The following is a 16,900-nucleotide window of genomic DNA, read 5'->3' as shown; positions in this document are numbered from 1 at the left end:
CGATGACGACGACGACGATGACGACAGCAACGATGACGGAGAGAGGGGGCAGAAACGAGACCAAGAAGGAAGGGGCATGCCGTATAAGTATCGCTACGACGGGCGAGATAAGGATTCTAATGAAGTACGAGGACACGCGGCGCGTGAAATGACGGCTATCATAAAAGACGACGACGCCGACGTCGTCGAGAAAGCGTCACGGAAGATGCCCGCCGTGGCGTCTCGCCCGACTCTACAACAGAGCTGTAAGAAAACTGCCAGTGACTGTGGATAATTTAATACTCGAATTTAAAACTCGAACGAGGATTTAATCGGCGATTAAAGGATCCGTAATCGATGGAGCTTATCTTGAAGATCAGATTTCTTAGATCTATATTGTGCCCGATAGATAAATTTTTGAAAAGAGAAGTAAACTACGTGTCTATGAGGTAGCTAAAAGATCTTTCTATCTTTCTATAAAATATATATATTTAACAAAAGGTATGCTCGGTCGACGTTTAAACGAATGTTGAATGAAAGGCTTCGAGCATGTATTTTTTGTGACTAATTGTAAATATAAATTCAAGATCAGATTGTGAATTTAAATCGCTCCGAATCGTTCGAACGGATCATTTGTCGTTGAAAATTTCATTCAAAATCTCGCAAAGTGTTAACGCACATCCTCGCGCCTAGGAAAACATTTGTAGCTTCATCAAGTTTGAAGCCAACGAATTTAAGTGATTTACATGTTTGCTTGTTTTTTCCACTTTGTAATGGGACAAGCTTGCAAATTGTGACTTGACGCAAAAATAGCCAGTGTATCCATAGCAGTTGTGAAGTGCATTAAATTAATTTTGCCATCAAACCAGTCGTGACTGACGATCATCAGGCGAACGTAATCGTTGACATTGGTTTAGTGATCGTGAAGAAACGCTGAAATAAAACCACGCATGAAATTTATCTCCATATTTTTATCTACAAAAATTTACAAAAGTGCGAAACAGTGAAAGTCGACTAACGGCTTATCGCTCGAGTTATTTGAGTGATATAACGAATTCTAGAGTTTATTCGTGTGCGAAATAATCCCTCGGTACGCACCGTCAGATAATACCACGTGAACTCGTCCTTTTTCTTATCACGAATGTGCAATCGTCCAGCTGCAGTGCGGAAATGCTTCCTAATTGTGTAATTGCGTTGTTGAACTTAGCAAGATCACCTTGGAGATAGCGTAGCGAAACGCACTCAATATCTTTTTCAGCGTAAAAAAGTCAGACCTGTAGAAAAATACATTTTGCACGATGAGTATAAGTTGCGTTCGCAAGGCCGGTCACAGAGAAAGCAGTTCTTGAATTAAATTTAGTATTTATATTATGTTGTCCTACAATGCTTTCAATAAAGGATCCATTGTATTTCTAAAAGCGATAATAAGAACGAAATAATAAAGTAATAAAAATGTAAAACTGATAATAATTAAAAAAATCGGGATAACGACAGTGCCATTCAACAATTAGTGAGGAATAATATTTCGTATATAAAGCGAAGGGAGGTACGAAAAATTTTTTAGATGTAACTTTTTCAAATCTTCTACAATAGGCCCAGTTGTGTTGCACAATCCGAGTCTTAATTCCGTAATTACACAGGCACACGAAAAAAAAAGGTCTTGTCCACCAGACGAGACAAACATTTCTATACGTTTTTGGGGTCGCTGAATCCGAATCCGGGGTCGGTTTGACTCGGTCAGATCGCATTTCGTTCCTAATCTCAAAAAAGTGATTGAAAAAACCGAAAACTGACCCCGATATGTCGGAGAAATGCGGAAATGCGATCTGACCGAGTCAAACCGACCCCGGATTCGGATTCAGCGACCCCAAAAACGTATAGAAATGTTTGTCTCGTCTGGTGGACAAGACCTTTTTTTTTCGTGTGCCTGTGTTATCTACAGAGAGATGTTGAAAGTGTTTTCCTAGCTTGCACTCGATAACTCTCTTGTTTATCGTTTGGTTATTTTATCGGGAATTATCGGGCGCGCAAGTTGTAAGTTCGCTTCGTTTCGACCGCAATAAAAAACGATTCATCGGGACCAACATTATCGGAATGAGTTGCCGTTTGCAACTCGCGATCGATGATCCAGAAGTGTGGACCGCGCGCGATCGACGGGTTCATGGATCCATTTCGCCGCGTGTTATTTCTCTGGCATTAATGAGTAATGTCATGTTTATAAAAAAAAATATGTTTGTGTAAATTATATTAGCATGATACCTTGATACCTTTATAAATCTCATTGCAAATTACCGTGGCTTATCTTCGTGTGATTGCCTTTGTGTCTTATTGGATTTCATCCGCTACATCGACTCCGTTATCATCTCATTTCATTGGAAAGAGAAATTTAGTCTATCGATTAAGAGAGTCTATGACAATTCATATTTTCCTTAAACATGTGACTTAGTTCTGACTGCTATCGCATACTACATAGTTCTAAAAGAATGCTTACGGACGTGTTGATAACATATTTCTACTATTGCTAAAATGATAAATACCGATACGTCTCCTGAAATTCCAGTTCTCGTTTTTATATCCTCTTATATGATCGCGGATATCTTACTTGATGAAATTTGCGATGACAAAACGTTAATAAAAAAAATACAATATATTGATCTCGAAATAATTACATTATTAATAATATATGAAATCTGGTAAATTTCAAGACAATTTCTCTAGCACAAGCAAACAATACTTTTTGTGTGCGGTTATTTTGTGCATAAATTGTTAATATCCAAATTGTTCTTTCTGAGAAAGAAAAACTGTCATAATTTACGAAAAATCTGAAGAAACGTCATATGCATTTTTTTTCGCGTTATCCACCAGTTTTTTTTCCTTCACACTATCTCGCTGTTAATGCTAATTAATCGGCACATATCTACGTAATTATACGTATCTTGTACAATTATGTAAGGATTAGTAGTGACTTAGTAACGAAAAATTATTATGCAGGAACTTCAATCGCGTTATTTAAGTCAATAACACTCATAGTAAAAACTGAAAATTAAATTAAATCTGCAAATTAAATAAATGAGGATTTGTAAACAAGAATTTTTATACATAATCGTTGATTAGAAAGTAAATTTTGCAAGCTGATATCATCTCTTATCATTGTTAAATAATTGATATTGATGCAGATGGATGTTCGTCGCATTGTCAGATTGAAGAGATTGTAAACACTATTTGAATTTGTCATCGCGGAATATGTTTCGTTTGGCCAGAAATTTTCGTTTGAACATTTTGACCTAGAGAAATACGACCATGGTTTATTTGTTTTTCTAAAGCCGCGTCATGCGAGCGAAACTCGCTTTCGAGACTTGTATACCTATAATTACACTAATCGGACTTGTTGCTTGTTATCGCTAGCAGAATTTATCTACATAGATTACTGTTACTACAATTCCAGCAACTACTTGAAATTTGACTCAATAATTATACATTTATCGGGTGTTCCCTCGAGAAAGTGTCTTCCAAAGTTTAAATTGAGTTTTTTAAATGTAAAAAATTATCACTCATCTGATGGATGAGTAATTTACTTTCATTTTATTATTATGTCTGATTGTTATTGTTATTATCATAACTTACTACTTGTGTTTTATCAGTATCTATATTGTTAGTTACAGTACCACAATTAACATTTTACTCTTATTATGCAGTTTTTTACTTTCCAAGGCCACATACATGGCATAATTTTACAACTTGTTATTTATATTGGAATCCTTCTTGTTCTTTATACTTAATTTATTTACTTACCGCTAATTATTTAAGATTAATCCAAGATTAATTTTAACGCTGTGATGACAATCATTTCTAAACCAAGATACCTTTAAAGAATACCTTTAAAGAACGATGGATAAAGTACCTAGCTGATTTTGGCCTCGCCGATGGAAGTGATGGAACCTTTCTTATGCATGTTTTCTTATATTTTTTGATGTGCTGAATCATTGTCAAACGTTTATTTTAAACTGATATTTTGGAAAATAGCGAAAATTGCTAAGTAATTCAAAGTAGCAGATTTGTAAAAATCTGAACAAAAACTCAAGAATATATAACATTTTTTTTACCTTCTGTTTCTCTTTTCCTACTATCTCCCACCCCGCTCCCTCCATTCTTATTTAACATTACCCATTCTAACATAAAATAATCAGAGCAGCGTACTTTTCTCTGCGCCACGATCGCCATCTCAGTCTATATCAGTCTAAGTTTTAGAAAATGAAACAATCTTTTTTCTTAAATATCTTGAATCCATTTTTCCTTGTATATCTCAAAAATGTATGCAGGGTGGATAACTCAATTATTTTCAGATGTGGAATTATATATTTATCAATCAAGCAAAGACAAATATATCTTTCCCCCGAATTTATTCTTTTTAAAAATATAGGATATTTTTACACTTTGAAAATATATGCAGGGAGAGAGAGAGAGGGAGAGGGAGAGGGAGAGGGAGAGGGAGAGGGAGAGGGAGAGGGAGAGGGAGAGGGAGAGGGAGGGGAGAGAGGGAGGGGGAGAGAGGGAGGGGAGAGAGAGGGAGGGGGAGAGAGGGAGGGGGAGAGAGGGAGGGGGAGAGAGGGAGGGGGAGAGAAAGAGAGGGAGAGAGAGGAGAGGAGAGAGGGAGAGAGAGAGGAGAGAGAGAGAGAGAGAGAGAGAGAGGAGAGAGAGAGAGAGAGAGAGAGAGAGAGAGAGAGAGAGAGAGAGAGAGAGAGAGAGAGAGAGAGAGAGAGAGAGAGAGAGAGAGAGAGAGAGAGGAGAGAGAGAGAGAGAGAGAGAGAGAGAGAGAGAGAGAGAGAGAGAGAGAGAGAGAGAGAGAGAGAGAGAGAGAGAGAGAGAGAGAGAGAGAGAGGAGAGAGAGAGAGAGAGAGAGAGAGAGAGAGAGAGAAGGAGGGGAGCGGATTAGTTTTGAGTTGGTTTGGTTATGTTAAGTTATAGATTGAGTGATAGATTAGACTGGTTTTTATTAGTGTTAGAATGGATACTATTAAGTTAAGTAAAAGTAGAAGGGGTGGAGTAGTAGTAGAAAGAGGAAGAAAGGCTAAGAAAATGTTATATATTCTTGAAGTTTTGTTCAGATTTTTAACAATCTGCTACTTTGAATGCGATTTTCATTATTTTCTAATCATATTCAGTTTGAAATAAACGTTTGATAATGATTCAGCACATGAAAAAATATAATTTATAAGAAAACATATGTATAAGAAAGGTTCCATCAACGGGGCCAAAATCAGATTACTTTATCCATCATCCTATCCATATTGACCGAAAACAATGTGCTTTCGTTTATATTGATCAATGTTCTGATCGGCTTTCCTTCGTTCGTCGAAAATTCTTGAATTTTGTTCGAAAAACCAAAAGAACTTGTAAACGATAAGCGTCGAGTACAACTTATTTCTTCTTTGAATACAATAAATAGATATTCTGAGTGAGAGACTCTTATTGTTCCTAAAGATTATATCGATAATAATTATTATCAAATTTAGACACTTGAATAACGAAACATTCTCAAAAGTTCCAAAAATAAATATGTATATCAATTTGTGGATATAATATTAAGATTATTAATAAGCGATTTTCGTTCGTTACTAGAATAAAAGAACGATGTTCTCACAGGTATCTTCGGGATCAGGCACCTGCAGGTGCTGCTGCTTTTCCTGGGCATGACCATCGGATATAGTCTCAGGACCGGAATGTCAGTGGCCATAGTACCGATGGCGAACGCGAGCACCGCGAATCCTGACATCGAGGTAAATCATGTAATTACATCTTTTCATCGGCTTGAAACCGATGACTCAAACACCAACGCTCGGCCAATTTGAAACACTCGAGATTACGTTCTAGCGATTGTCAGATAAGCGTACAGAGCATGCTACGTTACATAACGACAACTCGATGAACACATTGCTGTTGCTTGGGGAAACCCTGTGTATAGAACATCCTTTCCTATTTTCTTACATATTCGCAGTCATTCGCACTATTTATTAGATTATTTATTAGATTTATTAATATATTAATTTAATTTAACGATATAAACCTCGTGCGCGAGTTTACATCTCTAGGTGAAAATGTTGAATTTGGCCGATCAGGAATTTCTGATTTTCGTAGGTATGTCATGCTGTAAATAATGCACTTACAATGATGGAAATATTCTTGATGTATTCTTTTAAGCACTTAAATGTGTGATATTAAATTTTACGTTCAAGATGTTGAACTTCATAGTTGATTTGTCGTCGATGCAAACTTTTATATCGAGTTGTATATGCAGTTGAAGAGATATTTGAATTATTAAATTTGCCCGATCGAGCGTAACTGCTTACGTCGGTATAAGTCGGTTTTTTTTACCAGTCACAGAATGTCCCATAATTCTCGCGATCGCGCCGATCACCGTTCTGGAATCTGTGTCGGAAGAAGGAAATTTTCCTCGATTGTATAAGAGTAAAGTGCATCTGATCGAGGTTGGCGATGAAATGCTTTTCCTCTTCGAGCGCGAGATTATCGCGGTAACCGCGCCGATAAATCTCGCTGCAGTTGACGAGGCTCTTTCTTCTTTACATTAACCCTCCGTAGAATATAGCAAAGCTGATACATTCACTTCTGTGCGACGCGACGTCTTGCCGCATAAATGTACGGATCTCGAGTGAGCAGATAACGGCTACCATTGTCTTTACAAGGCCAATAATAAAGGATTGACAGATAATGAATTGCCGGATCATGTAATCGCCGTCATTGTTTTTCCGATTATCGTGATATATACTTCACGGATTTATTTATAACACGTCTGAATTCTTGTTTATGCTGAAGATCATGAAAGCTTAAGAACTGCATTTAGTAATTATTATTAAAATTTATTAAATATTATCTATTAAAAAATAACACGCACACATTTAAGTAAAATTTGTTAAAATGATATACATTGTATAATTATTTCTGCACCGAGCAAAAACGGAAGTCCTAAAATAATTAGTTTTAAGATAAGTTTAGATATATTCTTTTTATTACGCGCGCATTGATGTTTTGATTTTAATTTAATTTTATATATAACATATATATTATACTCTCTAAAAGAATGAAATGTCACTCAAAACGAGTGAAATGCAAGTGTATCGTAAAGTGAAAATTGAGCCTGTGCACTTTGAGTAATTCGCCACTTTAAAAAGAATAAAATTGCGCTTTATAAGTTAGAGTGAAATCACACTCCATTTGAGTGAAAGGACACTTTTTTCAAGTGCAGTAAATCAGTACGTGTCCATAAGAATGATTTATGTCATTCTGTAATTTTTAGTGGACAATTTTATTCGGTTAGAATCATTTATCAGTCGATCCTTAGTGAATCGTGATTCACTATAGCTTTAAAGTGAGATCGTATTATTCCGGTAGAGTAGCCGCTCTAAAAATTTGAGTGAAAAATTATGAGTGCCCGCATTTACTCAAATTAGAATGGCAGCCTTCTCTTTTGGACTATTGCAATGACTCTAATTTATTAGTGGCGAAACCACACTATGAGATTTAAAGAGTATACGTACAATGGAGGGAGCAAAAATGGCAAATGGGTTCCCTTTCGGTGTAGATGAGTGCACTATTTCTAGGCTCGCAATTGGCTGGAAGGTAGAAATAATGCGCTCATCTACACCGAAAAAAGAACTCATTTCTGCTCCCCATTGTACATAATAGGATATAAAAATAACTAAACATTATTTTAGATGCCTAAATATCTACAGTGTAATATTTTGAATAATATCGCATAATTTTCACTATAGGCTCACTGAGATTTAAAATCACTCGAAAGTCATATTGATTACATGGTCTACAGGATTACAGTTGGACTAAGCAGCAAAAGGATTTGGTGCTCAGCTCGTTTTTCTGGGGCTACGTGGTGACGCAGGTGCCGAGCGGCTACATCGCCAATGTCTGGAGCAGCCAGAAGCTCCTTGCCATCGGGATGCTAGTCTGCGGGGTTTTGAAAGTCTTAACGCCGATTGCCGCTCATTATGGAGGTCTGGAAGCCGTCCTGGTTTGCAGGGTAGGCATGGGTCTCACTCAGGCTTGCCTATTACCTTGCATCCAAACCCTTCTCTCTAAGTGGGCTCCGCCCGCTGAAAGAGCACGACTGGGTGAGAATAGATTCAGAATCTACGCCCGGTACATTCCAATCGTATCAGGAAACAACCAGTTCGCTGGTTGTTTTGTGAAAAAAAAAAAATTTAAATACTCGACATAAAAGTTATTGAGTAAAGGCCAACGTTCTTTCGTTTAATTAAAATTTAATGGAAAATAACTATTGAGTCAAGAAATTGCTAAAGACTTTATTCAAAGATGTAGGAAAACTAGTGAGAATAAATTTTTCATGTATAATTATATATAATTTTTCGTGTATAATTATATACCTATATAAAGTATGTCCATATATGTATTTTCTTTTTCTTTTTACAATCTGTATTCGTATATACCAGAAAAATAGTAAGAAGAATAATTGAAAAATTAGAAAAATAATTTTGCATTGTTTTTTTTACAAAAAATAAAATTGCGATGAGGATAGGTAATATTTTACATATAGTGACTCAAGAAACTGATCAAATCATTATTGTTACGAATTTCTTTTAAAAACTCATGAACATATCTGTAGCACGATCATAAATATTCGTTTCTGTTTTATTTGTTATGTTAATATTGAAAGGTCGTTTTGTCGATTATTTTTTAAAAATTAATTACCAATCCAATTCTTAGAAGTTGGCGCTAGACTAAAAAAGGTTGGGAATCACTGGGATAGAGTTATACTATATTTTTTTTCCTTCTCTGCTTTCTCTCCGTATTGTTAGAAATTTTAAAAGATTATTGATAAACTAGTAAAACTTGATGCAAGAAATGAATTTTACAATTCTATCATAAAACAACTAGTTGCTTCGCTTATAGCGAATTGTATCTAATTGCGGTAATATATCTTTGCAATTAAACAAGTCTACTTTACACCTCAGGAACATTCGCTTATGCGGGCGGCCAATTCGGCACGGTGATCACAATGCCAATCGCTGGAGTTCTCGCTGCATCGAGCGTTGGTTGGCCGAGTATCTTTTACATATTCGGTGCATTAGCGATTATCTGGAGCGTAGTATTCTTTTATTTTGGAGCAGACGCGCCATCCAATCATCGCAGTATTTCCCAGGAGGAGAGGATGTACATAGAAGAAAGTTTAAGGACAACTGAAGCGAAAAGCGATGACGAAGTCAAGCAGGTAAAAATCCATTATCATAAATCTCAATGATAAAACTAATAATTCGGGTTTATATATTATATTTGTTTTTCTTCTCAATGTGCACATATAATGATTTAGTTTAAAAGAATTAGCGGAACACTACTTTAAATAATTCGTTAATAAGCCAACAATTGCTTTAATTCGCAAACAATTGCTTTAAATATGTGAAAACCGAATTATGTATTATACACGCTATAACATCGGCGCGGCGTCCCGCTCTTATTTGCCTTGTTGAAAAGTATTTAAAACATGGGATTTACTACACAAACAAACAATAAATTATTGCTTCTGACTAACAACTGGAAAGGAAAAACTAAAGGATTAAAAAATGTTATAATAACAAAGTGAGATCCTTTGTTATTATCCATCATCTCCTTTAACAAGCTGAAGTCTAAATGTAATTTAGAGCTTAAACATATTTTTTAGATTATTTTTACGTTACACCAGTTATTTGTGACGAAAAATATTTTATGAATGAAAAATATAATGACTTAAGTTTATAAAAGTGTCATAAAAAGTAATATAGATATATACATTTAAAATCTGATTTTGTACCTTTTAGAAGCTGAAAACTCCGTGGAAAGAGATCTTTACTTCGATACCTATGTGGGCTCTCATAATAGTCCACTCCGGACAAAATTGGGGGTACTGGACTCTATTGACGGAAATACCAAGTTACATGACAGGCGTGTTGAATTTCAGAGTCGAAACTGTAAGCAATAAAATTTAGTAAAACAAATAGAAAGAATAAAAAGTATTTCTTTTTATATTAGAAACAAAACTGAGAAGTTGAGTCGCCAGCAAATAATTAACAATTAGCACAGGAGTTTTGTTCGACCAAACTGGCAATTTTATTATTAAAAAGACGCTACGTTTCAACCGCAAAATTCGGTCCTTTTCAAGCGTGTATGACTCGCAAATATTAATTAGTTGGACATAGTTTCCAAAATACGCCGAATCTAAAAAATATTAGAGTGTTATTTCAAGAAATAGAAAACGGTTTCACTACATTTCCGTTGTCCGTAATTATATCAGAGGGAAATCGCAATTTCACCATCGCACGACAGGGACTCGTCCCTCTGATATAATTACGGACAACGGAAATGTAGTGAAACCGTTTTCTATTTCTTGAAATAACACTCTAATATTTTTTAGATTCGGCGTATTTTGGAAACTATGTCCAACTAATTAATATTTGCGAGTCATACACGCTTGAAAAGGACCGAATTTTGCGGTTGAAACGTAGCGTCTTTTTAATAATAAAATTGCCAGTTTGGTCGAACAAAACTCCTGTGCTAATTTTTATATTAGTTTCACGAATTTTGCTAAATTTATTTATCAATTGCATCATTATTAATATCCGTACGTGATTTAATATTCATAATTTATTCGAATATATTTTCTCCTTAATCCGAATTATTTCTTTTTTAATCAATTTCAGACATAGTACTTTAAATAAATAAATAAATTATAGCATATATTTCTTTTTGCAGAGTGGTGTAATTTCCGCCTTGCCATATTTAGTTATGTGGATCCTCAGTTTCCCAATGAGCTGGTTATCCGACCTCGCGTTGAAAAAAGGTGCGTCCAGGGGTACGGTCAGAAAGATCTGCAACACGATAGCCCATTGGGGTCCGGCTATCGCCCTGGCATGTATGAGCGCCGTACCTACTGATGGTTATATATGGGCCATCGTCATCCTCGTTCTGGCAGTAAGTCTGAACGCTGGATCTTTATGCGGTTTCCAAATCAATCATATTGATCTCAGTCCAAACTTTGCCGGGACTATGATGTCCATCACCAATTGCATTGCCACTGTTACCTCTATTATCGCACCGTTGATATGTGGCGTTATCGTCACCGACGAGGTAATTATCCGTTCTCTTCTCGTATAATTTAACTATATCTACTTACGATTCCTACTCTTTCAGCCTTAATGAACTTACCTATAATTGCTTCACACACACACACACACACACACACACACACACACACAAACAATGAGAAAGTTTCTATCGAGAGATCTCTCGCTTTTCAGAGTAGCGTGTATCAGTGGAACATCGTGTTCTACGTCTCAGCGGCGATTTACTTCTTGGGTAACTTGGTGTTCGTGATATTCGGCAAGGGCGAGATACAATGGTGGAATGAGCCAGAGACTCGACGGCAGAAACAGAGAGGGAAAGAAGAGAACGAGACGCAGACTTGAAATTTAATGAAATTAATTCTGATACGCTCTTGTGGAATTTTTGTAACTTGCCACTAAACTAAGTCCCATGGCAAGTCAAAGTGTGTGAATGTGTGACTTTAAACCAGTTTGTAAGCCCAAAGTTAGGACTGGAGCTAATTTATATAACTCTTTGAAGCATTTTTTTTACACACGAATTCCTTGAAACTTAGTATACAGGGGGTTTTGGGGTTGCTGATTACGAATATGGAGTCAAATTTTCAAAATTCAAAATGGCAGATCCAACACGTCGTAGCACTAAATATGCAAAAATAGGCTTATTATTAGTCACTTGAAATTAAGTACTCCGAGGTTTTTAGGATCGCTGATTACGAATATAAAGTCGTCAAACTTTGTATTAATTTGCAATTAATTTGCAATCTTTTAAAATTAATTTTTAATTTATTTTTTGTAATATAAATCCGCCATATTGGATCTGCCATTTTAAATTTTTATATTTTTATTTTATATTCAAAATTATAGCGACTCAATCAAACTTTAATATCTGGTGTAAATCGAATGACTTTTTGCGATTTTGATTTCCGCCATTTTATATTTTGAAAATTTGTAAATTTTGACTTTAATTCGAAATTAATGAAACCCTCTAAAAACCCCCAAGTAAAAATACCTAGTTTTAGTATATCATATATAGACGAAATTTTCCATACAGCACAGAAGCCTGCAATCACATTGCAGGAATAACGTTGCAATAACATTGTAAATTGCAATGTAATGTTGTAGAGACACTACAGAGACATTGCAATTGCAACATTTTGTCGAAATCAGAACAATGCAAAACATTGCAGAAATATTATAAGAATAATTGAAAATATAATAAAATGTAATTTACTCTGTGTACGTGTGTGCACACACATACACAGAGAGAAAGGTTTCTTTAATTAGGTTTATGCTTTTTTAAAATTTGATTTGTAATTGTTTTTTAAGTTTGATTCAATTCATTAAATAAAATCTTCACCTTGTGTTTGGGCGGCGGTGTTCTTATTATTAACATTATTGCATTAATATTATATTATATTGTGTTAAATATACGAATCGGCATCAATTTTATATCATTATTAGATAATATTAGTATATTAATTAATATTAATTAATTAATTAATCTTTAATTAATTAATCTTTAATTAATTAATTAATTAATTAAAAATCTTGTAATAATATGCAACAACAATTGACATACAATGGATATTAATAACATTAATTAATATTAATTAATTAATATTAATTGTGGAGTTCTGTAGCCGTTCTTTATACCACTTACACCGGCTACCGTCGGCATCGGTAGCCTGTTCATTGGTTTAGCTTTGATTCTCGCCATTATCGGCTTTCCCTGAAATTCTCGAACCTCTTCACGTAAAAACCGGTAGGCCTTTTGAGCATCCTCGTCGGACTCGAACGTCACATACCACGAACTATTGTGAGCAAACTTGCACGAAATAAACCTCGGGCATCCCTCTCTAGAAAATAAATTCTTCACATCTTCTAACGGTGTGCTGTCTGGTATCTCACGAAGTATCACAATACATCGTTTGTGATTGGGCCTCACTTTCTGTCCCTCTTCATCAACTTGAACATTGGGAGACTCTCTCAGCACCTCTGTTATAATTAATTAATTAATTAATATTAATTAATGTTATTAATATCCATTGTATGTCAATTGTTGTTGCATATTATTACAAGATTTTTGAACACTATAAAGATGTGTTATATACAAGTATAAGTAAGAAGGAAGCGTCAGTGTCAGAGGATCACCATTAGTTCGTTCGATCATCGAGGTTAAGCATATCGTTTAGGCGCGGGTTAAGGCCCGGGCACATAGAAAAACTTAAGTAGTAAGACGTAAGCAGTAAGGAAATCAAAACGGTATGGATTCGCTAGTTACTGCTTACGTTTTGTCTTAAGTTCTTGACTGTGATTGGCTGATTTGTTTACTGCTAACGTCGTTTTTCTATGTGCCCGGGCCTTTACTACTCGGATTAGTGACCGACTGAGGTCTAGTTCCACAAACGTCAGTTAACTATTTTAACCTTAGGTTAACTCACTCTCGTCTCTTTCTAAAGGGGGACGTTAGTGTATGTGATATTTTTCAGCAAAAAAAATGTTTGACTTTGATTTTTCCGTATCATATTATTCTACAGGGCTTGGGCCAATTAGGTTTTTGGCCACATATTATTTACAGATAAATAATGTTTATTTCAATGTTTATTAAAGGAAGTTACATATACCCAGATAGCAAGGCATGTCTGAGCAAAATCACGCAAACCTGTGATTGTTTATGATGCTGGCAACTTGCCGTACATTTGCTTCAATTGATTTCGAGTAATTTAATATTTGAAGCAACACGCAGGCAACATTGGATATATGTATTGCCAGCAATTTGTCGGTAAGAGAGCAGCATCAAATTTACTTCGCGTTGCTAACAATATGACAGCATTGTGTGATCTTATGAATTATTACAGCAACATGACAGCAACAGCTAGATACCAAATTTTTGAATCAAACGATTTTAGACCGCAGCATAAGTTGCCAACAAGTTGCTGGCAAGTTGCTATACAAAATCGTTATATCGTGAAAGCATCAACTTGCCGACAAATGCGGACTCAGTTGCCACAATTCTGACAGCAACACATATTATGTTGTCCGCGGCAACATGCCAGCAACAATGCAGACACGTTGCTATCTGGGTATTAGCAATACATATATTTAATGTTGCCTGCGTGTTAATTGTTTCAAATATAAAATTGCTCGAAATCAATTGAAGCAAATGTACGGCAAGTTGCCAGCATCATAAGCAATCACAGGTTTGCGCGATTTTGCTCAGACACGCTTTGCTGTCTGGGTAGTTGTTGCATATTTCACTTTTGGCATAGTTTCCGGTAAAAAATTTGTTATATAAGAACATATTTAAATATATATAATCATATGATATTATATAAAATATTATATAAAATATGTCCATAATATGTCCATATATGTTTTTCAGTTAATTGTTAGCAATGAGTCACCAGACGCGTGTAAACAAGGCGCGAGATACATCATCTCAGGCGCGTCTGTACTATAATCGTCTTAAGCAATATATATGAAATAGAAAAATGGATAGTTAACAATTAAGAACAAAAAATTTTAAATTACTATTTTAAAATTATTATTATAAAAAACTTTTAATTAGACTGATTTTTATGCAATTATAAAGTAAAAGAACGCCTACAATTTCTATAGTTGTAAATAAATGTAATCAAAGTGAGAGACGCACATGTAGAATAATATAGACACGAAGAAGAATTGAATTATTTGGGATTATTGATTAATGTTTATCTTTGTTTTAATATCATCAAAGTGCTATAAAATTCCCATTCTTTCCATATCTTTCGGCAATAATGTTCGTTTTCCTGATATATACCCGGGAAAAAATGATTAGATATAATCATATATAATTATATCTGGTATATATATAATTATATATGTTTTTATATGGGGTCATATCTAATTATACATGGCCACATGTGCAATCAGTGGTCCCATATACAACCAGATATAGCACCATATCTACTTGTATATAAATGTATATAATTTTATGTGAAGCCAGATATAATGATATGTGAGTAGTGCACTCTACATATAATTAGATATAGTATTATATACAACTATATATGCAGTCATATATTGCCAGATATATTAATATGACTAATCTGGCGCTATATACAACCAGATATAGCACCATATCTAATCGTATATAAATGTATGTGAAGCCAGATAAAATGATATATGAGTAGTGCACCCTACATATAACTAGATATAGCATTATATACAACTATATATGAAGTCATATATAGCCAGATATATTAATGTGACTAATCTTGTCCTATGTACAACCAGATATAGCACTATATCTGTATAGATATAGATTCGCAAGTCATCATATATGCTGCAGATATTTAATCCTAAATTTAAAAATTTATTTGAATCGTTTATTATATATATTATAGATATTAAATTCAAAAATTCGTTACATAATATTATATAATTCAGTATTATAAAATAATATTGCAGGTCATGTGTGCGTATGGAACTTGCCCGGGAAAAAAAAATTATATATAATTATATATAAATATATATGATTATATATAATGCAATTATATATGAATTTTGTCTCTATATGATTATATATAATTATATATAATCATATATAATCATATATGACCATATATAGTCAATATATATTGGAAAAGAACTGTTAACTTCGATAATAAAGCATTGATAAATTAAGATGTATATTTTTTCAAAGGCTATAGAATCAAAAGTGAAATAATTTATTCCATATATTACAACTTGGCACTGCTTGACATGAGACAGTGCCGTGTCTCTTGATACCGTTTTTATACCACTGTCCGTCAAATTTTAAATACGAGAAACGAATCCTATCGAATATATATATTATATAAAAAGTTTCACATACATTTTGACATGATTATATATAAGTTCATATAATTTATATATAAAGTATATGTATAAGAATTAAGCATTTATCCAATGATTATATATGATTATATATAACCATATATAAACTTAAATTCGGATTAACCGATAGGTGGCATCCGATAGGATTTATTTCTCGTATTTAAAATTTGACAAACAATGGTATAAGAATGGTATCAAGAGACACCCCGAGAAAAAATGATTAGATATAATCACATATGATTATATAAAATCGACATTAGATATAATTAGATATAAAAAATGGCCCGATATAATTGTATATAATTGTATATAATTATATATAACCACATATAATTATATAACCATATATGGTTATATATAATTGTATGTGGTTATATGTAATTATATACAATTATATCGGGCCATTTTTTATATCTAATTATATCTAATGTCGATTTTATATATAATCATATGTGATTATATCTAACATAATAAATATTTTATATATATTAAAAAAGAATTCTGTTAACTTCGATTAAGGAATAAAGCATTGATAAATTTAGTGTATATTTTTTCAAAAGCTAGAATCAAAAGTGAAATGATTTACATATAACTTGACGCTGCTTGGCGTGAGATACTGCCGTGTCTCTTGATATCATTCTTATACCATTGTTTGTCAAATTTTAAATACGAGAAATAAATCCTATCGGATGCCATTTATCGGATAATCCGAATTTAAGTTTATATATGGTTATATATAATCATATATAATCTACATGGATAAATGCTTAATTCTTATATATATATATACTTTATATATAAATTATATGAACTTATATATAATCATGTCAAAATGTATGTGAAACTTTTTATATAATATATATATTCGATAGGATTCGTTTCTCGTATTTAAAATTTGACGGACAGTGGTATAAAAACGGTATCAAGAGACACGGCACTGT

General features: G+C 33.9%; 1 protein-coding gene across 5 annotated transcripts; it reads left to right on the top strand.

Annotated features, from left to right (window-relative positions):
* The first annotated feature begins 61 nt into the window (after positions 1-61).
* Positions 62-12,471, top strand: LOC139784156 (putative inorganic phosphate cotransporter). Of its 5 annotated transcripts, none has more exons than XM_071723316.1 (7): positions 62-245; positions 5,623-5,756; positions 7,820-8,120; positions 8,982-9,238; positions 9,822-9,971; positions 10,753-11,127; positions 11,298-12,471. In XM_071723316.1, exons 1-7 carry the CDS (start codon positions 77-79, stop codon positions 11,463-11,465), a joined length of 1,554 nt encoding a protein of 517 aa, XP_071579417.1. In that variant the 5' UTR covers positions 62-76; the 3' UTR covers positions 11,466-12,471. The 5 variants fall into 5 exon arrangements, with proteins under 5 accessions (XP_071579417.1, XP_071579419.1, XP_071579421.1 ...); XM_071723318.1 differs by lacking the exon at positions 62-245 and adding an exon at positions 281-428; XM_071723320.1 differs by lacking the exon at positions 62-245 and adding an exon at positions 906-1,164.
* The last annotated feature ends 4,429 nt before the right edge of the window (positions 12,472-16,900 follow it).

Source organism: Temnothorax nylanderi, unplaced genomic scaffold (genome assembly GCF_030848795.1).
Source record: "Temnothorax nylanderi isolate EJ_2023f unplaced genomic scaffold, tnyl_v1.0 TNYL_tig0591_pilon, whole genome shotgun sequence".
NCBI classification, from domain to species: Eukaryota; Metazoa; Arthropoda; class Insecta; order Hymenoptera; family Formicidae; genus Temnothorax; species Temnothorax nylanderi.
The sequence above is the reverse complement of the archived record's forward strand: the minus strand, read 5'-3'. Positions and strand labels throughout refer to the sequence as shown.

Excerpts from the sequence above, each read along its gene's own strand:
- LOC139784156 (XM_071723316.1), top strand. The coding sequence starts at position 77 with ATGCCGTATAAGTATCGCTACGACGGGCGAGATAAGGATTCTAATGAA. Across the intron at positions 246-5,622 it reads CCCGACTCTACAACAGAGCT|GTATCTTCGGGATCAGGCAC; the intron begins GTAAGAAAACTG and ends ATGTTCTCACAG. Across the intron at positions 8,121-8,981 it reads CGCTGAAAGAGCACGACTGG|GAACATTCGCTTATGCGGGC; the intron begins GTGAGAATAGAT and ends TTTACACCTCAG.